Here is a 22,765-nt window from a genome sequence, read left to right on the forward strand (position 1 = left end):
CAGCCATGCTAGGAAGGTCTGCATGCCCTGGAGGCCAGAAGAGAGAAGCCAGTGCACATGATCATGCTTTCTGGCCCCACCCACTGGGAGCTAGGCTTTGGTAGTTTGCTCACTGGTCACCCAGTTCTGACTTGCTGAGTTCTTATGTACTCTAGTGTCTGGTGAGCACACCTGGTCACTGCTTGCCTAGAAGATGGAATGGTAGAAGCAGTGTTTGATAGAATGCCAGAGCCTTGCTCTCTGTACTCGTCCCTGATGAGAGGGAACATCTACCTCCAGCCTAGATAGCCATTCAGACTTTCCCCCTCTTGAACCCAGACTGCTGCCAGAGCCAACAGACTCCTGACATCTTCACTTAGATGCCTATAGCTCTCCCCTTAGTTCATAGGGAACTGCTGGGGCCACCTGCATCCACATGTGTCACACTCGTGTAGCCACCACAGTCCTGCCAGTGCATGCCTATTCTCAGGTTTAGCAATGGTGGCAGCAGGATTTGTCTCATTTTCTCTCAATCTACAAACCTTCTATCAGTTGGTCCTCTCTCCAGGAACCAGAGTTTTATCATGACAGTGGCCCCCAGAAATCGGTTTAATAGAATCTGAATTTTCTCCCTTCTGTGCCCTTCCTGGTCACCTTGAATAGCCAGAGCAATTCCATGTCTTTGGTGTTCCTTAGCTAGTCTTAAGGGTGCAACATGCACTGCTTCCTCTTCTTGAACATGGGTTGTTCTCTCTGCTCAAGCTTTGCAGGTCTTATTTTATTTTGGGTCATTTCTGAGACCCTAAACCCAGAGAATCTCCATGTCTATCTGGGCAGGACACATAGCATGAGTATATAATAGCACCTACTTGTCAGTGAAAGTGGACCAGTTATGGTGTACATCACTACCAGTTGAATTTCTGCCCTCTAAGAGTTGATGGTCAGACCAGAACATAGATAATCAACAAGTCAAGCATGTAGGAATGGATTTATGCATACTATGTGGAGAGGTCAGCATCACAGCCCTGAAGACAAGAGGTGGGGGGGGGGATCATTACCCATAGTGGCACTGCAACTGGGTGACAAAGAAGTGACAACAGAACAGATCCCCTCCTTTGGCCTTCTGTCTGAAAAACAGGGGAAAGTCCTGGATATTTTCTGACTGTAGTCCGAAGCATTTGCATTCCCCAGAACCTGAGACTTAGTTTCTCAGTCTGCAAATTGGGGGGATTTTCAAAGAGATCCAGCTGAATATGCCCAGAGGACACAAACATACTCCACTGTCAAGAAAATATTTGGACCTGAATAAATGATAGATATTTTTATATTTAACTCATTAGTAAAATAGTTAACAGCACTGGTACCAATAAGAAATACAAAGGACTTATAGCCACTGAATAGTCTGACCTCGGGTCAGTTTTCCAAATCACAGCAATAGTGCACATAGACCCTGAAACAGACAGACATATTTCTTCCTCATAGCAGTTACAGAAATGGCAGCTGGAGGCCAGCCCACAAGCACACACCATCCAGGGAAGGAGTAGGTGCCTCCAACCCTCATTCAGACCTCAGGACCAACATCCCCTCAGCACAGAATGCCAAATCCCCTTAGACCAAAGAGGGTGGGTAGGAAGGACTTCATCCAATCCTAAAGACTCTCACCCCTACCACCCAGGACACCATGGTCCACCCAAGAAGTCCTCATAACACCCAGAGACATACCTGCAGAGCATGGGGGCTACACAGACGCCTGGAAAGGGAGAAAGCCTCCACTTGCATAGAGTGATCTTCTTTCGGAAGTGGAAGCATTCTATTGAAATTCTTCACTGGTCTCTGAGATGAGGAGTGAGCCCCTCCCTTCTCCTGACTGCTGAAGTTGACAGTCTGTCTGCATTAACCAAGACTAAATTTGCATTATCAAAAGCAGTTTTGTTCCAAGATTCACAGTTCTGCTTCCCCTCCAAGCATCTCTGAGGAAGACAAAAAAATCCCAAAGCTTAGTATAGCTTTCTCGTGCCCTGGGCTTGGCTAGGAGTTGGCCTCATTCAAGAGCAGGTGCAGTGGGGGCCTGTGGGGGGGGGGATGTCTGAGAGTTGAAAAGCTGCACCTGGCAGCCAAGTCGCTGGCATGAGCCCTGGTGCAGCAGATCAAATCCTCGCTAGCAGCTCATAGTAAGAGGCGGATGCAGGAATCCTCAGTGTGTGTGTCTGTGTGTATGTGTGTCTGTGTGTGTGTGTGTGTCTGTGTGTGTGTGTGTCTGTGTGTGTGTGTGTGTGTGTCTGTGTGTCTGTGTGTGTGTGTGTGTGTGTGTGCGCGCGCGCGCGCGCACACACGCGCACACATGTGCATGTGCTTGTAAGAGACAGAGAGACAGGGAGAAAGACACACACAGAGAGACAGAGAACGAGAGAGAGAGAGAGAGAGAGAGAGAGAGAGAGAGAGAGAGAGATTTGATTTCTTGGAAAGAGGTGTCACTAACCCCAAATTCTCATGCTAGGTCTGACCTATGAAGACATGAATGGGAGAGTGAATCTTGATTCCTGGTTTTGACCGTGTGGTTTAGACAAGTTGCTTAGCCAGTCAGAGCTGAGGATATTATAGCTTCTAGGCAGCACAGTGAGCCCTGTCTGCCTTCTACACTTTACATCTAAGGATGGAGAGTTCTCACCAGGGAGAGCCTCTGTGGGGATCCAGCTCCAGGATGCCCTACCTAACATTCTGTGACCCTCCCGTCCTCACTGAGACCCAGGCCCTCAGAGCCTGACATTCCATGTCTCCTCATCCAGTGCTTTTGAGGCTCTCCCTAGAGCTAGCACAGGTGGACTCACTACTTCCAACATATTGAGAAAATATTTTATGACTGATGACAGAGAGTACAGCCAAGCTAGAATCACTAGTATATTGTCATCACAACATCGTCATATTTTCTCTTGTAATTTTTAAAGAAAACCATAGGAAAATATTTTGTTAAACAATTGATGCTAATTCTGCCACATCCCATAGAAAGTTGGCCATTGTCTCATAGATTTGTAGTAATTAGTGAACAGTGGTTTGTGTGTGACTTATATAAGCACTCCCAGGTTTTAGTAAATATCCCATTGCTGAGGTTTTCTCGGCTTTGGCACCCAGATAGAGTTCCTGACTTGAAGAGCTTACTCAGATAAGAAACGATGATACAGAACCAAATGCACTAAGGGTTTCAGGTCTGGAGAGGAGCCCTAGGGAAAGCAGAACCAGAGGGCTGCAAAGGAGACAGTAGAAAGTAAGACACATGTTAGGAGTAGACAAAGACACCCCCTGTTAGGGGGTCTTTTCGGTTGAGACCTGCATGGGAGAAAGAGATAACCACAGAATATGGACATCTGGAAATGAGGAGGAGATATAGAAGACAGAATGGGAATGGACTGTCTGCCAGACAAGGAAGGATATGTCCTGGGAACCTGGAGAGTAGTAGAGGGAGCAGAGGAAGGAGGAGAAAGAAGAGGAGGAGGGATGGGGAAGGGGAGGAGAGAGAGAGAGAGAGAGAGAGAGAGAGAGAGAGAGAGAGAGAGAGCGCTAGCTGGGAGATTCCAGTGTATATTCAAGCCATGAATGCTTGTGTCACAAAATAAAAACACTCATTCTAGCAGCCAATCAAGACCTTGATGAGGGTTGGGTACTAAGGAAGGAAGAGACCAGACTATGGTGCTGTGGACATGCGAGGAACTCCTTGTCCTTTCAGGAAGACCTTGAGAGAACATCTGATCTTGGTACAGCTTGATTGGTATATGGGGCTCAGAGCTGTGAGTTTCATGCCACAAAGGCCCAGAAAAAAAGCTTCCCCAAAAGAAGTGGGGGTGGGGCAAGTGGTAAACGCTGCTGGAAGTGAAACTGTTTAGGGTTAGCCTCAGTCACATTGCCTGCCCTGCATGGATCCTGGGCAGTCAGCTAAATGAAGGTTGGCAAAGTTGAATGGAGGACATGTCTCTCTGCTTCCTGAAGCCACCCTGGGCAGGGACCTGCTAGAGCACTTTGCTCCTTTCTGAGTCTCTCCAGCCCACATCAGTGTAACTCGCATCAGGCTGATCTTGAATTTTCAGTTTTGGACTGGCAGTAGGTCAGTCGTCAGGTTTTTTTCCTCCCCAAAACCAAAATATCCTTAGAAGCTCTCGAGCAGTGGTCTCAACTCCTTACAGGTGTACCCTTTCATAGGGGTTGCTTAAGACCATGAGAAAACAGATTCCCACATTATGATTTATAATGTTAGCAAAATTATGGTTATGAAGTAGCAATGAAAATAACTTTATGGTTGGGGGTCACCACAACATGAGGAACTATATTAAAATGTCACTGCATTAGGAAGGTTGAGAACCACTGCTCTAGAGAACCATGGGCACCTAAACTCAGGCAAGCTCTGATGCCCTCCAGATTCTCCTGTAGGGATTCTGCTGTGATCTCTTACTCCTCAGATCTGCAATGGCCTAACAAGCCTACAGAACCTTGTGAAAAGCCAGTGTGCAGATAGATATAGATCAAGTGCTTTATGAGTCCTTCCCAACAGGAGAGTGTGGTATGCTGTGTCTGCCTTGGATCGGAGTAGGAACTGAAGAGGTGAGGAGGTACATATGCCTCAGAATAACTGGCATATGGGGTACAATTGGGAAGGGGTCCAAGACAGGAGGAAGCAGATAGAACATTCAAAGGATGAATATAGTCTACCTCATTAGGACGAAAGCATGGCAGGAAGATGGTGCCCCCAGATGGGTAAGAGTGTATGTGGAGGAAGGAGATGAATGGGATACTCATGGGTTGTGCATGGCCGGTAGCTTCCAGGAAGTGGGGACACCTGGATAGAAGGCCTGAGGCTTGACTGGAAGTAGATTTAAACCTTCCTAATTTGCTCTTGCTCCCCTGCAGCACAGGTAGACTGAGTATCTCAGCAAGAGTCTCCACAAGTACATCAGGGAGGAAAAGCCACTTGCTTCATTGTGCACAGGACTCCCTGCGTAGTTGGTGGAACACAGGGGTCCTGCTACCTGAACCTCTCTGGGGCTCACTCTTGTTAGGAAGTGGAAGGAAACCATGCCTTCCATGTGTCCAGGAATTCCACTGTGGTTGTACATCACCTAGGATCTCAAAACAAAGTCTTCCTCACCACCGTTTCTGCATCAGTTCAGGGGACTGTAAAACACAGACACAGGGAATGGTTGTCAGGGTTTTCTCCATTCCTGCTCCTCTCTGCCTCATACCACACTCTCCTGTTGGGAAGGACTCATAAAGCACTTGATCTATATCTATCTGCACACTGGCTCTTCACAAGGTTCTATAGGATTGTTAGGCCATTGCAGATCTGAGGAGTAAGAGATCACAGCAGAATCCCTACAGGAGAATCTGGAGGGTCTTCTCTGAGTGCTGAGCTGACAAACCAGGGAATTTGACATTTGCCACGGTTCAGCCATGAATACTTTCACAGCCCTTCAGAGATTCATAGTATCCACACAAAAACCGTGAAGATAAATGCAAGACAGGAGCTTTGCTCCATGAAGCCATACATACAAGGCTTTTGTTATCCTGTGGTAATGTTGTTTAGGGCTTTTAGGTTTTCTCCTTTAGTTTTCTCATTGAAGCTAGTAAAACTGACAGTTAATACAAGTTTGTCTCTTTCATTAAGTGCTCTATGCCAGAGCTTGACCAGGGTGCTTCAAACTATCATTCTGAATTCTCAAGTCAACACTGGAACCTAGAATCTAGTTAACATTAGTTTGTGGATAAGGAGCCTGTGGATTGATGAAGTTATAGGCCTAGCCAAAGTCACAACGCTGGGGAATGAAAAGGATTGGGAGCCAAGCTGGGGTTGCTGTCCAGGCAGGTCCTTGTGCTGGGACCTCTTAGGTGCTCTTAACTTACATCACACAGACACATAGCCTGGCCATGAGATACTACAGGTGACCGCCCAGGTGCTGTAATCCTCCCAGAAGCAAAGCAGAGCGGGACAATACCATTCTCTGCACTTTAAGGATGTCAGGATCAGAAGAGGTGAAATCATTCTTCTAAGGCCTCACATATCTGGCAGTAGATACTGGAACCCTCATATTGATCCCCAATTCAGTGTTGTTGTCATTTCCCTGGGCCATGCATCAGTGTGTCAATTTCCTCCCATCTTATGTGGTCCTGTGTTCTTAGTGTAGCTCTGAGTCATGGTTAAGTTAGAACTGCGGAAGGACTGACTGCCCCCATGCATGGTAAGGCCAGGGCTAAACACCAGCCCATGCTGGCCCTCTCTATGATGGCCCTAAAGAGGCACAGACTCTCTTGGCCTAGAATTGGAGCAGGAAGTAGAGTGGTGCCACACCCAACACTGGGCTCCTAGAACATTTTGGTGAAGCACTTGGAAAATACTTAAAACCAAGCTGTAAGGTGACAGGAGGTATGGGAAGTGTTTAGTAGCCATTTTATTATGAGCAATTTCAGCCAATCAGAAACGATGAGAATCATGCAATTAAGTTACCCCCCAGACCTTTGGGAACTTAAAACATCATCATGATAGACAGCAGGTGAGTAGGTAAGAACCATCAATATTAGCCTATAATAAATGAAGGACAGCTCCCAGATAGCAAAGGTAAAGGCAAAGGTAAAAGCAAAGTAGGTACAGGCTCTCCGTGTGTTTTATCCGGGGGGGGGGGGGGGGGGGGGGTAGGGGGGGGGGGTCTGTGAGACAATGCAGATATAGGGATGAGTCTCTTTTCGTTGTGACCTTGGTCTCTGGTCATAACCGTGTAGAAGCTGTTTACACCACGGATGTTCCTGCACTCATGCCATGCCTAGCTGGTGCTGGTGTAATACATGCCAGCTTCCTATGAGCAGGGCTGATCAGCTGTTCTACAAGAAGAACCACGCACATCAGCTCCCCAATATACTTCATGCCCTGACCCTGGATCCCTATGTTTGGAGGAGATTGTAGGGCAATGTAAACACACCAAAGTCTGCCAACGAGTGGGGTCATGGGATACAGGGGATCCTGGAAACATGTAAGCATGTGCATCCAGAGCCTGTCCTAGAGTCAGGCATCTTGGCCACATTCCCAGACCTGCAGCTTTTGCCCTTCATCTCTAGACAGGAGGAAACTGAGACCAGAACCTGAGTTGCTCCCCATCCCACAATGTACTCAGCAGCAAAGCAAGGGCAGGGAAGAGAGGCTGAGAGGGAGGGAGAAGCATGGATTGTTGCTCCTGGGCAGATAGACAGTCCTTCAGCCCAGCAGTGAGGCATCTCTGAATGTTCTTCCTAAAGAAGGCCTGGTTCCAGCCTCACCCCTGTGTCCTTGCCCACTCTAAACCTGCCCTGTGGGGCTTTGGACATCCATTTACACATTGCTGTCTCTACCCACCTGGAATACAACCCGAAGGATAGGAAGCTTGACAGTATAGTCAGAGTTGGCCCAGGGGAATAGTGTGTTCTTATGGCAACATTGTCTGTTCATCCTTTGAAGACTATGGTGGTACGTAGGGTGGATTGAAATGTCTAAATGAAATAAACCTAGACAGATGAAACCAGAAAAAGACAGAGGTGTGGCCCAGTATTAGACAGCCATCCAGACTAAGATGGACCACACTTAAATGGGATTTCCTGTATGTCCTTCTCCTAACCCTAATGTGAGGCACTCTCATTCCCAATGGGTACAGGGATGGCTTAGGCAGGTAGAACTGCTTGCTTCAGGTCACACAGTGAAAAAGCAAGTAAGGCTAGGACAAGTATAAGTCTTTAATGCTGAGTTATGCTGCTCTGCAGAAAGAAAATTTTAGAATAATGTTTGAAGAGCACACTGAGTACCTTTCAGGAAATTGGGAAATTATATGTCTTTTTCTATCCTCCCTCCCTCCCCATTTCAAAGCAATTTGAAGAAAGCCAAGGCCGAACCAACAGCAAAACAGCCTTTTACCAGGCACTGCAAAATTCACTAGGTGGTGAGGACTCAGATGCCCGCATTCTCGCTGCTGCCGTATGGTATTACTCCCTGGAGCACTCCACAGATGACTATGCCTCCTTCTCTCGGGCACTGGAGAATGCCACCCGGTAAGCCAAGCCAACCAAGCAAGCCAGGGCCACTCAATAAGCCAGTTCACACAGGATGCAAATCCTCTGCCTGCTGTGGATGAGGGATGAGAGGCTGCTCAGACCCGGAAGGAGGCACTGAGACCCCCAGGAGTTGGTGTTCCAGGTGTCCTCAGCACCCCTTTCTCAATCCATCTCAAAGTAGCCACCCCCTGTGAGCTCTTAGAGCTCATTCGAGAGTGGCACATACACTTTCACTCACATATGTACCTGCATACACATATGAGCAGGCATTAAACAGAGATTTGTGTTTGCTTTCAGTGAATAAATGATACTCGGGGAAAGGAGGGTGATGTGGGGTATCCCTTCCTTTATAGTGCTATAAGAAGGGAGTGCTAGGGACAGCAGAACATGGAAGGGTAAGTCTTTAACTTTCTTGGGATGAGATCAAGGCATGCTTAAAGAGTGAACAATGAGCAGAGATGGGTAGGGCATAGCAAGTGGGCAACAGCACCCCAAGGAAAGAGCTCATACAGGCATTGGGAGCCCTGGGATCATCCTGCTTAGGGAAGAAGAGCAAAACCTTCTCAGTAGGTCTCTGTCCCCACATCCCAGAGTGGACTCTGGCCACATGTAGAGATGAATGTAGAGCTACAGACATGCCTATATACTTCTGGGACTTGTGCCAGATGTTGATGTTCTAGAAAGAGATTCAAACCTACCAGGAACCTCTTGGCCTGTGAGATACATCACCATGGACACGTTTTAGGCTGTGACCTGCCATAAGCCAGAGCCCACATCTATCAGTGTGGCCATCAGAGAGCTGCAGAGCACCTCTCAGGATGAGCAGAGGCTCTTTGGGGTGAAGAGCCTGGTGGATGGTGACTGCCTATGGGAAACCCTTGCCTGGCACAACCCTGCCTCCAGAGCACTGTAACTGAACTTCTTTCTCTGTCCTTACCCCAGGGATTACTTTCTCATCTGTCCCATGGTCAACATGGCCAGCCTCTGGGCAAGGAGAACCCGTGGAAACGTCTTCATGTACTATGTCCCCGAAAGCTATGGCCATGGCAGGTAAGGTGACCATGTGGCTATAGCAAGTGTGGGCAGAGAAGGCTGTTTGCAAGGGTCCCTGTCACCACCACGACCTACAAAGAAGAGAAAGGAGGCTGGACAAGGCACAAGCTGTTTCTCTGTGATGTGGGTCGGGGCTTGACTATGTCTTACCTTGGTTTGATCATCTGCTCATGAGGCAGCAGTAATGGGTGCTTTCCTCCATGGAGTTGCTGCCTAGAGAGTGAAGTACAAAGGATATGAAGACCTGTCCACCATGGAGAACTTGGGGCTCCGACTTCAGTTACTCCCTGATCACCCTGGGCATGGAGAGAACATTTCCTTTGCGTGTATCCTACCTGTTGATGTCTCTAAGAACTAAGCATATACAAAATGACTTTCCAAAGTAGGAAACCTTTCTTTGTTATTTGTTTGTTTCTTTATTTGGTTTTATATTTTCTTAAACTCTTTAGTTCAGGCTAGCCTAGAACTTGATATGTAGCCAAGGCTGGCCTTGGATTCTCATCAATACTCCTGCTTCAGTTTCTTGAGCACTAGGATAGAAGCAGACATGAGCTGCCAAGTTCATCCGAAAGGTTTCTGTTTAGCCCAATTTCTCTATCATCCTTACTTCCAGAAGAGGTCTAAGCACCTGGTAATAAAAGCCCCAGGCACAACAAAGGCATCAAAATAGGAGAAACAAATGAGAGGCATGACAGGAAAAAACTGATGGAAAGAGGCTTTCAGCTGCAGTAAAGATGTGAGGAGAAAAGATGAGGCCATGGATGTAAGGGTTTGGATGGAGGGCTGTGTGGCCCAGGCTCTACTTTTGCCCTCTGTCTGTGTGGAAAGACTGTTCTATCAGGAAATGAGATGTCTACATTAAGTGACATCTGAATAGTAACTGCACAGCATCCCTTGGGTAAGACCTTTAAAGGTGAAGCACCCTGGTATCAGTCTTTGGAGAATGGGGTCCCAAAGACTTATGGTCCTTCACGCAGTGAGACCAAGTCAGTAGTGTATCCAAACAGCACTCCATGGAAACACACGGAATGCTTGTGAGGGTGACGGGTTGAGGCCGCGTCCTCTTTCATGGATAGAGGGCATCTTGATTCAATCAGGCTGCTACAATAAAGCACAAACAGCCCAGATTTATTGCTTACAGTTATGGAGGCTGAAGTCCAGACATAAGACGCCAGCATTCCAGGTGTCTATTGAGAAGTGATCCCCCTGCCTCACAGAAAGTACTTCTATACAGGAAGGTGAATAAGCTTCCTTGGGCCTTGATCATTCTATTCGTACTAACCTTGGGAATTAATCCCCTAAAAATTCAACTCTTAAGATCAACACACTTGGGATTAGTCTTAAACTTGTGAGTCTTGGGATATTGCAGACACCTGTGCCAGTGACTCTGAGGTTCAAGAGGTTCAGTGTGTTCTCCCCTATTCCGAAGATGAGCAGCTGGGTAGTACAGGGCAGTGTCTCTGCTTGCCCCTCCCAATCTAGAGATCAGCTTCCACTAGACCATGTGGTCTGTCTCCTTAGAGTTATTTTTAGTCTCCACACACCCAGTCCTAGAGCCAAACAGTGGCCTGGGGCTGAGGGAAGGAGACTAAGTGGTCCACTGTAGCTCTAGTGGAGGCACATGGCAGGAATGGTGACAGCACTTGGGGATGTGGACACAGTAGATGGAGCATGTGGCCCAGTGGTCTGTACCACTGTGGCCTGGAAGCCAGTCCCAGTACATGTTCCCAGAATAAGCTTTGGCTGTGCCTTGCAGTGCCAGGCCTTGGATTCGGGCCACCCCTGGCTCTCTGACCAGAATTTGACTTCTTACGAAATAGAGAGGAGAGGCCATGAAAGGGTATAGGCTCCCACAACTTTGGTATTTACAGTAGGAGAGGAGAGAGAGAGAGAGAGAGAGAGAGAGAGAGAGAGAGAGAGAGAGAGAGAGAGAGAGAGAGAGAGAGAGAGAGAACGCAGCAAACAGAAAGCACTATCATGTGTACAGTTCTAACAGAGCATCAGGGGCATGGACCCTGTGTTAGTTTCAGGGGGGCCACGGGCTGCATGGCCTTAGAACAGCAGAAATGGATTGTTCCTTGTTTGAGAAGTCTTAGAACTGAAGTGCAGATGTCAGCAGGGCTGAAATCCTCCACAGGTTTGGAAAGGGTATACCAGGTCTTTCTAGTTTCTGGTTGCTTCAGGGATTGCTTACCAGCAAGAGGCAATCTTCTTCTTGTTCTCATCACTTGGTGACTCTTGTGTGTGTTTGTCCATGTGTCCAAATCCCCCTTTTGCAATGACATCAGTCCTGCTTTCTCAGGTACATCCTAACAACCTCAGTTTAACTGAGTAGTCTGAAGAATGATTGTCCTCAAGCATGGCCCCATTCTGAAGTACTGTACCAGTGTCTCTGTTGGGGGCGGGGCATTCCAAGAGCACTGGCCTCCCATAGATCATAGAGTTCTGCACTGGAGGCTTCTGATATCAAGAATCTGAACTGGATTGTCCTTCAGGGAAGGACTCAACTGCACCCTCTGTATCCCAGGTTGGCCATAGCTTCTTTCTGCTGATTGACCTCTGTCTGTCCCACTGAGAACTTACAAACAGGTCTCTTGTGATGATCATGGGAATTCCCATGCTGTGCCAGATTCTGAAGGGTCCTCATGACTCTCAGTACCTCAGCCTAAGGCTCTGTGTTCAAGGAAAGACTTGATAGGTGCTCCCAAGAGTGACTGAAGCCAGAAGCCAAGCTGTGGCTTGTAACAGGAGGGAGACAAGCTTGCATTCCTGGTCTATAGGCTGGATCTGTGGTTTGGAGAAAGTGAGTGGTGAGTATGGAGGACAGCCTACCCTGGGATCCATGAAGCTTGGGTACCAGACCCCAGTGAATCCAGCAGTAGCCGCACTCTCTCCTGATCTATCCACAGCCTGAACTCTGTAATCCTCAATGCTGTCCAATCATTTCCAGAGGAAAGAGAGAAACATCTGAGGCATGGCGGCTATGTACCACAGAAGCTTTCAATGCCTGACTGACAGGCAGGAACTCCGGCATCTACTTCTAGTTAAAAACACGCCATTGTCTCTTATCAGCTAGTGGCCTGAGACAAGTCACGTGGACTCCTTGGTGACTCATTTTCTTCATCTGAACAAGGAGCACAGGAGCAGAGCCTCTCTCAGGGCCACTCAGTAATAGTGTCTGTGTGTGGACCAGGGCCCAGACAACTTTAGACCACAGGATCCCCTCTGTCCTCAGCCATCAGAACACATCCTTGACAAGCCTCGTGCTCCCCTGTCATGACAATCACAATGTGGATCTATCAGTGCAATAGCCACTGCAGTTACGGAGCAGATCAGCAAAAGGACTCGATATTACTGGCAAGCTTTCTTTCTTTGTTTTTTCTGCTCCAAATATTTCCTTTCTCTCTCTCTCCCTCTCCCTCTCTCCCTCCCTCCCTCTCTCTCTCTCTGTCTCTCCTTCACAACTTCCTTCTTCCTCTCTCAACCCTTTTCCCTCCCTCTATCTTTGCCCCTCCTTCTCCATTTCCTTCCTTCCTGTTTTCTGCCCTGGAGCTGTCTCTTCTCTCATTTTATTTCTGGCTCTGATCTACATCCGTGTGTGTGTGTGTGTGTGTGTGTGTGTGTGTGTTGCATTCCCTGCCATCTGTCTCATGCCTCTGTTTAGTTAGCATACAGCATCTTTCCTGGCAAGTATAGTAAGCAGACGCCATGTCACCCTTCCTTATAGAGTACTGCTCAGATGTCACAAAACAGCAGAGTGGCATTCTCATGCCCACAACATCATAGATCAGCTGTCCTTCCTGCTGAAAGCAGGAGAGTTGTACTGTTCGGGCAAGGGTAGAGGATTCAAAACCTGTAGAGTGAGAAAAGGGCCTCTGATCCAGAGTCAAAGCTCAGAAGACAACTCCTCTTAGGCCTTCATTTTGCCAGAACAGAGTCAAAAGCCCAAGGAGCTGACCAGAAGAGTTCTTCTCACACAAACAGCAGTCTGGACCCTCACCCATCTCTGAGGTCTTCTCTGCTCTCTTTCAACTGCATCCACTTCAGCCAAAACTAGTATGCATAGGTCTATACTATGCTAAATCTGTACTAGCTGTACAACCTTAGACAACGCACTTAGCCTCTCTGGGCCTCCTGGAAATACCTGTTCCACAGAGAGGCTGAGAGGGTGATGGAGACAGGACCTGTGAAAAATTTGTTCTGAGGCTTTATATGTTCTGAGGAGGGATATGTACACACACACACACACACACACACACACACACACACACACACACACATATATATATATATAATATGAGAGGTTTTGAATGCCAAGGCTATAGACTGAGGCAAATTCACCATGGCTTTCATGCTGTGTCTTCCTTTTGTTGTCTGTTTTACCTGAGCAAGCTTCCTTGCCTTGATGTTCCCATTTGAGAAGTAAGTGTTGTGTTGTTTTTTTCCCCAGTTTATCTTTGGAGTATGAGGACTAAAGATAATATATGTTCAATAACCAGCCCCTTGCTGACCTTTAATGTTTGACAATTAGCATTAGCTTATTTTAAAAAATAAATACAACTCTTCTAGGACAAAAAGTAAGTAGAAAGACTTAAGAAGGCAGCCACATTCCTCTTTAGACATTGACCAGCTGTGGGAAACAGAACTGTAAATCTCAGCCTTGAGATGTTTTGAACCCTACTGGTCTGCATTCTAGACACTTCTGTGCATTCCAGGGGCCCTGCCCATTCCAGATCCAAAATGCCATCTCTTCAGCTGGCTATCTTGGTGAGTTTGCAAGAACTGACAAACCAAAGAAAAAAATGATAGGGCTTGATTCTTAAACTGCATCCACGGGCCCAGCCACATCCTGTGTGATCCTTAAGATATCTCTGAGGGTGGATGGAAGCCAGTCACTCCTGGTATAGCTAATCCCTCTCCATGGTATTCTCCTGTCCACAATCCTCTTTAACACTGCCATGACGGATACCTGCCTGATACCAGGCAGACAACACAGAGTATGCCCAGCAGCAGTGTGTGAGTTCAGATAACTAACTCAGCGGTACAAGGAGGGAAGAGACTTAAGGTGTTGGGCTCGGCAGAGGAGAGGACCTGACAGCAAGGGAGTAGTGTTAGTATAGTAGTGAACAATGAGTTAACCTGCGTCCCCCCAAAAGGGTTTGCCCTGAGGTGGGAATGCCTATGTATCTATGGATAAATAAGGCTTGGAGCTGTTGTCTATTGAAGTTGGGGAGACTGGATGGATGGGTATGGAAGACAGGTCTTATCATTTTCATAGGCATTTATCAAGTGTGACAGGAATATCATCTAACTTGGTGTTGTTCTTTCTTCAAAGACATGTCATCTAGAATGATCTTTTCATTCACACCTGAAAACATGGCTCGTATGATGGGACATAGAATAAAATTCTCATTGTCCAATATGGTGGTCAGTTAATCAGAAAGATCCATACTAGGTGAGCTTGAAATAAGGCATCAGAGCTGCTCAGATGTGAGGCATGTATTCTCACTTTGAACCTGTGCACCTATATTCACTCCCTTCTTGCTCCATCTCAAAGTTAGAGGCCTAAGTAGGAAGATGCTGTGTTCAGGTCTCTGTCTAAATTTGCTGCAAAACTGTAAGTGTAACGTATCTTCCACAGTTTGATTCCTAGGCTGGGTCTCTGGAGAGTGGAATATCTGCATGCTAGACAATGAGTTTAATGACCCCCTACAGTAGCTCTCAGCAGATATCTACCTAGTCTGAATGCAGAGAAAGTATGTGGTCTGGAAAGTTCTGCTTTGTGCTGTTGGCTCTTTATGGAAGGAGTCAGATATCCAGCTTAAGCCAGCTAATCATCTAGAAGCTATGACCGTTCTACTGAACAGTGTACCATCAGCTCGGCTGGGCTGTGGGGAAGTCAGAAACACTGCTGTACTGTGGGTAATTTCAAAGACACAGTTCCCTCTGGTGCACCATGTCTGTAAGAACTTCCCCTGGTGAGTGGGTGGGACTGGAGTTTGTGAAGTAAATGAGAAGCTCAACTTTAATGGCTGCACAGGAACACGTGTGGTCTGTGAGGTCCATGGTGATGTCCTGATCCAGTCATCTGGAGAATCTGTTCTTTCTCAGATCAGACTTAACCAAAGAGAGGTACTCACAAGTTGGCATGATATGAGCACTTGAAAAGTGTCTCAGAAGGAAGCAAAGAGGCCATGAAAGCAAGCCTTCCATTTTTTTCCTTTCTCTGGTTCCCTTCAGAGGAATGGCTGTGGGCTGGGGTATGCTTTATGGGCATGAGGTCACCACACTTCCTCTCCTAGATGGAACATCATGATCCCTGTGGTCAGAGACTCAGCCCTGAACCTGTCACATGGTTAAGGTGCAGTAGGCCTTTCCCCCATATAGCCTCCTTACCCTGTCATCAGAAGGATGACTCAAGCTGTCAGAAATGCCATCACTATCTCCCCTTTACTCCCCTCTTGGCTGGATGAGAGCCCAGCTCAGCCGCCAACTCAGGCCATTATTCGGAGCTCTTTGGGGATAGCCCCTGATACTGCTTCCTGCTGAACTGTGTGGGTTGTGGCTCCTAGAAGTGGAGCTCATGTCTGAAGTCAGCAGTAGGCAGGCCTTTGGTATGACCACACTTTGCCTCCCTGGAAGGACTTGTGTTGTGCAGGGCTGAGTAGTAAAGACAGAGGTCTCAAGTGAACAAAGCTGGCTTCTGTCCTCACTGGGGAGCAGTGTGGGGGCTTTACCTAGCTCAGGCTTCTTTCCATGGCTCATGGCCTTGGTCAAAGACTCTTTGTCTTGGACACAGCCCGAGTTCCCCAGCTTTTCCAGCCTGATCTGCAATTCTGGACTCAGCTCTTAACTCACTCTCAACAGGAGCCTGATGCACACTAGCAAGCCTGTCATCTGTGGTGCTTTGGAATTTTCTAGAATAGGAAAATGGCCCCTTTTTATTCTCAACAAGGCTCATTTGTAGTATGGGTCCAAGGCTTAGAGGAATATTGCCTCCTAGAGATTGACTTCAGTGATATGTATTGAACACCTACCAAGTGTCAGGTGCTCGGGTGGACTACATGCACAAAATTTAGCCTTGAGGATCTAGAATGGTTCAACTTACAGATAAAGGACGAGTGCACAGAAGAAACTTGAAGCACACCACTTTTTTAAAAATTTTATTCGATATATTTTTTATTTACATTTCAAATGATTTCCCCTTTTCTGGTTCCCCACTCCCCGAAAGTCACATAAGCCCCCTTCCCTCCCTCTGTTCAACCACCCATTCCTTCCCACTTCCCTGTTCTGGTTTTGTCTTATACTGCTACACTGGGTCTTTCCAGAACTAGGGGCCACTCCTCTGTTTTTCTTTTACCTCATTTGAAGTATGGATTATGTTTTGCATATTCCAGTTTTCCAAGCTAATATCCACTTATTAGTGAGTGCATACCATGACTGATCTTTTGAGACTGGGTTACCTCACTTAGTATGATGTTCTCCAGCTCCATCCATTTGCCTAAGAATTTCATGAATTCATTGTTTCTAATGGCTGAATAGTACTCCATTGTGTAGATATACCACATTTTTCGCATCCATTCTTCTGTTGAGGGATACCTGGGTTCTTTCCAGCTTCTGGCTACTATAAATAGGGCTGCTATGAACATAGTGGAACATGTATCCTTATTACATGCTGGGGAATCCTCTGGGTATATGCCCAGGAGTGGTATAGCAGGATCTTTCGGAAGTGACATGCCCAGTTTTCTGAGGGACTGCCAGACTGATTTCCAGAGTGGTTGTACTAATTTGCAACCCCACCAGCAGTGGAGGAGTGTTCCTCTTTCTCCACATCCTCGCCAACATCTACTGTCTCCTGAGTTTTTAATCTTAGCCATTCTGACTGGTATAAGGTGAAATCTCAGGGTTGTTTTGATTTGCATTTCCCTGATGACTAGTGAAGTTGAACATTTTTTAAGATGTTTCTCCACCATCCAAAGTTCTTCAGGTGAGAATTCCACCACTTTTTATGATGCTACTCATTGAAGAAAAAACAAGCATCCAGTGGAAATAAACTTGTGGCTGGAATTGGGTCAAAGGGTCATCCTGAAATTTCTCCGGGTCATCATTTCTCAGCAATGGGTGAGCCTTGGTCACCATATTTTCCATGGATCTTCCCAGACCAGATTATTCCCTTGATATAGGCCAAGTGGGATATCACACTAAACAGGAATCCTACGTGTGGTATAAAGTGTGAGGTTTTAGTTGGAGGACTGTTATGTTTTAGCTTGTGATTAACACCTCATACCTCTTGCCTCTCTTTCCCTGTTTCCTCAGCCTAGATTTGCTGGCAGATGTTCAGTATGCTTTTGGACTGCCCTTCTACTCTGCCTACCAGGGCCAGTTCTCAACGGAGGAGCAGAGCTTGTCCCTGAAAGTCATGCAGTATTTCTCCAACTTCATCAGATCAGGGTATGTGTCCCACTGCTCTCCTGAACCCTATCATGTGTTCCCTCCTATTCCCATGCCTCAATACAAAGGCCATACTGTTTTTAACCTGTCAATTCACCCTGACCACAAAAGCTGCAATTCTCTGCTACCTCTTCCTCATCTTGGCCTCCCTGTTTCTAACCAAATGATGTGTAGATCAATCATAAAGAAAGCTTCCAGCTTGGGTACTTCCTTGCTCAGACACACTGGTAGTAGTAGAACAAGGTTCTTTAGCCTCTGTACTGTTGATACTTGGAACCATCTAAGTTGTGTGTATGTGTGAATCCTGTAGGATGATTGACAGTGTTCCTGGACTCTGTCCACTGTATACCAACAGTTTCTACTGTGATGTTTACTTTACATAGCTGGGGTTAAATGCCTGAGAAGCAGCATTTAGGAGGCAAGACTTACTTGAAGTCCCAGTTCCAAATGGTTTATCCTTGGTTGCTTCCCATAATGGACAGTACATCACGGAAGCAGAGGTGTATGAAAGGAAATTCTTTACCTCATGGAAGACAGGAAAGTGAGAGAAGGGGGCCAGGAGGTACAAACCACATAATCCTTCCTGGGTCCCTTCTCCACTGAACTATATCCACCATGATGCTTCACATCCCGTAGATCCAAAATATTTCATGTCAGTCCCACCATCTGGGAATCAAGCATCAACACATGAACTTGTGGGTAACATTTTAACACTGTTCTAGATATGAAAATTAAAAATGTCTCTAGCAGCCAGGCATGACAGTATCACCTGTCATCCCAGCCCACTGGCTGATGCTGGAGGATTGGGAGTTCCAGGCTAGCCTTATCTATATAGAAAGACCCAGTTTCAAACACTGAAATATTTTTAGAAAGTCTCCAAGCATTGCCCAATGTCCCCAGAGAGGACAGACAAATGGGATCAAAGCCATTTCATGCCCCAGCTGTGGTGGGCCACCCTGGCATTTGGGAGTTCCTTAGTCCCCACCTCCTTCCCAGCAGCCTCTGACCCAGTCCTGTGATATGCCACTTCCCAGATATGCAGTTGTCCCCCACTCCAAGTAGTTTCCCTACTTCCATTATCTCTTTGCCTTTCCTAGAACTCTTACAGTTAGTTCTTCAGGGAAGAGAGAAACATCCTGGCACAGCTACAAGTTACTAACAACCTCCCACTGTAAAAGCAAATGCACTTCAAAGCAGAGGAAATAAAGATTTATGAAATTTGCTGTGGAAGTTGAAGGGAAAAGGACATTTCTTATTAATACTTTAGAAAACGTTTAGTGAGGGAGCAGCAACAATACCAGACTTTCAGGCCATCAGACGGACTACGGGCAACTGCTCTGGAGAGTGGGTGATCTGAGCCAAGGCAGGTGGTGAGGAAGCACTCTGGCTATGAGGGTGAGGGCTGGTGGGATAGGGCATCAGCTTTAGTGAGTCAAATGAACCATAATGCAGCCATTGGAATACAGAGATAGCATGATTTCCTTAAGACACTTCAGGAAGAGTGAGCTAACAATGGATATAATAAATTTACATCCTTCTTTGAAGTAGAGAAACTACCTGATGTCTATCTGATGTCTGCACCTGGATCCATGCAGCCCAAAGGAAGGCACTCACTTTTCCCTGGAGAGTATCATAGGAGGGTTGCTTTGGGGGGAAATGGCACTTTTCTCTCTGTGACTAGAGAGTGGATCATGTTTTATATTCTCAGCACTGCTCTGAGATTCTGAGGCCAAATGACTCTGTTGACAAAACAAACTGCCATGGAATCCTATGGCCTGACAATAAATCTGTTGTTCTAATATCTCTGGGAGGCTATGGTACCTCCTTCATGAGACCTTTGTGTAAGGACTGCGAGGTGCCTTTGACATACCTTCTTATCCAGCACTTGAATAAGCAAGGGCCTTTCAGAAACTAAGAATGGCATCCAAATCAAAGGACACCAGAGTAAAAGGAGTAGCACTAAGCATTCAGAAAGACAGGGCCACACTAGGTCCTCCTGAGTACTGCCAATGAGCCATGAATTGGATATGACCTGTTAGTGGTGATTTTAGAGAGCTTTTGTAGCCCAGTGCTTTATAATACCCAGCTAAACTCCCCACTGGAAGCTGGACCAATGAGTTGACATCTGAAACTCAAAGTTGAATGGTTTGCCCTTGAAGACCAGAGTGCAATTATGATGTGATCCCAAGTGTTAAAAGGAAAGATGCTTTTCTTCTCATTTCCCTAGAAATCCTAACTACCCACATGAGTTCTCGCGGAAGGCATCTGAGTTTGCCACACCCTGGCCAGACTTTGTTCCTGGAGTGGGAGGAGAGAGCTACAAGGAGCTCAGCGCCAAGCTTCCCAATCGGCAGGGCCTCAAACGAGCTGACTGCTCCTTCTGGTCCAAGTACATCCAGACTCTGAAGGATGCAGGTAGTAGTGCCCTGGGGACAAGAATCTGGGAGTGGTGTTGGATTCAGGGCTTACTGATTAGCTGTGGGTTGGCTTATGCTGCATATATAAAGGCCATCAGGTCACTGAGTACTGGAGGCACAACCCGTTTTCATGAGGTGCTTAGAGTCCAAGGCTCTTTTGCTGCCAAGAGCCTACTGTTCTGATGTGGGACCATGAGGGTGAAGAGTGAACAAGAGTAAGGCTCAAAAAGAGACACTGGATAGGGATGGAAGGGCAGTGAAGGTCGAGTGATGAATGGCAGCCAGAGAAGTATCTCTAATCCCTGTAGCCCTTGCAGGGCTGCATGGAAAATCACAGAGAATAAGAAGTGGTGAGGTACAAGTCAGCATTCCCACCTCCTGCTGCTGTGTTTAAGGGGTGAAATGGACCACAGTGGTCCATGGAGACTGTAGAAACAATATGCTATCCTTAAGAAACTTCCAGGAGAATAAGGAAACAAATAGCACAACCCAGTGAATGTCCTGCCTTCTTCCTGTCACTGGGGTGGATGCCTGTACCCAAGGGCTTGAAGGGTTCCCAAAGGAGGGATGATTTAGGGAAGGGTCCAGAATGATAGTTCACCAGGCAGAGATGGAAAGACAATAAGTCAGAGAAGAGACTTTTGTCTAAAGTGTTTAGACTCTCAACTCTGCTTTTAGGATCAAGACTAAGTAAGCCCTGATATCCTCAAGTATTGCTGTACCCTTAGCATGTCCCTGCATCCTGGGAATGAATCTGATATCTCTGGGGCATTGCTAGGCAATAAATTTGGGGCTGTTGTCTCTTACCAAAGGATCAGAACCTGCCCTTCGTTTCTGTTTCAGATGGAGCCGAGGATGCACAGTTAACCAAGAGTGAAGAGGAGGACTTGGAAGTGGAGCCTGGGTTAGAAGACCTCTCAGGCTCACTGGAGCCTGTCCCCAAGAGCTATAGCAAATAACCAACCCTGAGACCTCCTGCCTTCCCTGCCAGTTCCATCCCAAACTGCCTGTCCTGGTGATTTTACTATATACAACAGCCATTTGCTTTCAATAAAGTGTTTGCATGCAGCAAAGCACTGATGATTCTGTGCTGTGACTTCAAAGCATTTCTTTGTGACATCACAGCAGATGCCAATGTAAATCTTCTTGACATTTAGATCCCAGGTTACTGGGTTGTTATCAGCGGGAAAGTTAGGTTCCTATCCCTCTGAGAGAGAAAGTCAGGGAAATAGAAAACAGTGCCACAGAAAATGAAGCTCCATCAAAGACATGAACTCCAAAGGCAGTTGCATCTAAGGAAAGGCAAGTTCCAGAATGTGAACGGGAGAACAACTAGGTCTGGGGGAGCAGTATAGCAAGAGACAAGGATGTCTGAGCCCATCTGTAATGGTAGAGATGGTAGAGCTACTTGTGTCTGTCCTTCCGTCCATCCATCTGTCTGTCTATCCCTGTCTCTGTTTCTGTTTCTGTCCCTGTCTTTCTGTCTGTCTCTCTGTCTCTCTGTCTCTGTCTCTGTCTCTCTCTCACTCACACATATACACGCACACACACACACACACACACACACACACAGGCTAAGTTGGAGCAGGTGGAGTTCGTTAGCACTCTCTGTCATTTACATGGCACATCATAAAATGTGTTCACACCCGTCATCTCACTTGAGTTGAGATCAAACTCAGTGATGCCTTGCAGGTTGGATGGGGCTCAGCAAGGCTAGGGGAGTGTTTGGATTTATAAAAGAATAGGGGAGGGAAATGGATAAACTAGTCCCCTGCCTTAAGTACGACACTGGAAGCAGAACGCCCAGCATGTTTAAATGGCTTAGGGCAAGTCCTTCAGCCTAATGGCTTCCAGCCGTCACTTTTGTTAGACTTACCTGAGGACTTTTGCGAACCTCCAGTGCCCTTATCATAGCAGGATCACATCAGGAATGAATTATTTGATTTCTAGGGGGTAAAGCCTCGACATTCAGGGACATCAGTGTATCCAGTAGTGTCACCCTCTCACTCTCACTGGCCTTTGGTTTCTTTGTCTGCACAATGAGTCACCAGAACACCTATTACTTCAGATGTCAAAGAACAAAAACAAAAACTGAATCCTAACAAATGTGTGTTATTCAGAAGCCAGCACACCAAGGAGACAGCGGACAAACGTCATAACAATCTGTCTTTTCTCATCTCCAGCCAGCAGGTTGTATAGGGCAAAGGGAGAGCTTGGGACAAAGACAACTGTGTGCTCTGGAGCTCAGCCTCTCCTTCAGGTGGTGAGCCACATCTCTGAGCCTGCATATGCCTGTGTCTCCCTTACCTGCTCTCTTCCCTTATTAGAGATTCATGTTGATGTCGGGGCTAAGACACCTCTTGAAATGTTCAGTTTGTTTCTGCTGGTGTTAGTCTAGTCCTCTTCCAGGGGGGCATCTGGGCTCAGAGGGACACTGGAACAAATCCTTAACAGGGAGCTGCTAAGTCACAAATGATATGCATGTACAGATTCCTTTCTACAACATGAAGTACCCAAGTGAGACTTTCTCTCTGGGGCTTGTGCCCTTGATGGAGGCCTATTTTTTGTACAACTGACAACTGTTCGCCTGGCTTCCTTTTCCAGAGAGACAAGAGTCTTGTTTCTCCAGTACTGAACACAGGGCCCAGTGCAGGATGGGTCTTCTTTATAATACCAAATATGAAAGTTCTGCAAGCAGATGCATCAGTTACACTTCCGGGGTAAATAACATTTACAAAGGTATAAAATGGAAGGACTTTTAATCTCTTCACTACTTTCTATTTGCAATAAGGACTATAGTGTGTCCTCTG

General features: G+C 46.7%; 2 protein-coding genes across 2 annotated transcripts in view; one reads left to right on the forward strand and one right to left on the reverse strand.

Annotated features, from left to right (window-relative positions):
• Sla (Src like adaptor) overlaps positions 1-1,840 on the reverse strand; it is a 46,159-nt gene extending 44,319 nt beyond the window's left edge. The window contains exon 1 of the mRNA XM_052160290.1: positions 1,702-1,840. Coding sequence (XP_052016250.1) covers positions 1,702-1,712 — 11 coding nt within the window. The 5' untranslated portion in view covers positions 1,713-1,840. The remainder of the gene's footprint in view (positions 1-1,701) is intronic.
• The window catches only part of Tg (thyroglobulin), a 177,109-nt gene extending 156,090 nt beyond the window's left edge, over positions 1-21,019 (forward strand). The window contains exons 44-48 of the mRNA XM_052160288.1: positions 7,850-8,031; positions 8,977-9,084; positions 17,404-17,538; positions 19,766-19,953; positions 20,799-21,019. Coding sequence (XP_052016248.1) covers positions 7,850-8,031; positions 8,977-9,084; positions 17,404-17,538; positions 19,766-19,953; positions 20,799-20,914 — 729 coding nt within the window. The 3' untranslated portion in view covers positions 20,915-21,019. The remainder of the gene's footprint in view (positions 1-7,849; positions 8,032-8,976; positions 9,085-17,403; positions 17,539-19,765; positions 19,954-20,798) is intronic.
• Positions 21,020-22,765: the final 1,746 nt, after the last annotated feature.

The sequence above is a fragment of the Apodemus sylvaticus genome, chromosome 17 (genome assembly GCF_947179515.1).
Source record: "Apodemus sylvaticus chromosome 17, mApoSyl1.1, whole genome shotgun sequence".
NCBI lineage: Eukaryota > Metazoa > Chordata > Mammalia > Rodentia > Muridae > Apodemus > Apodemus sylvaticus.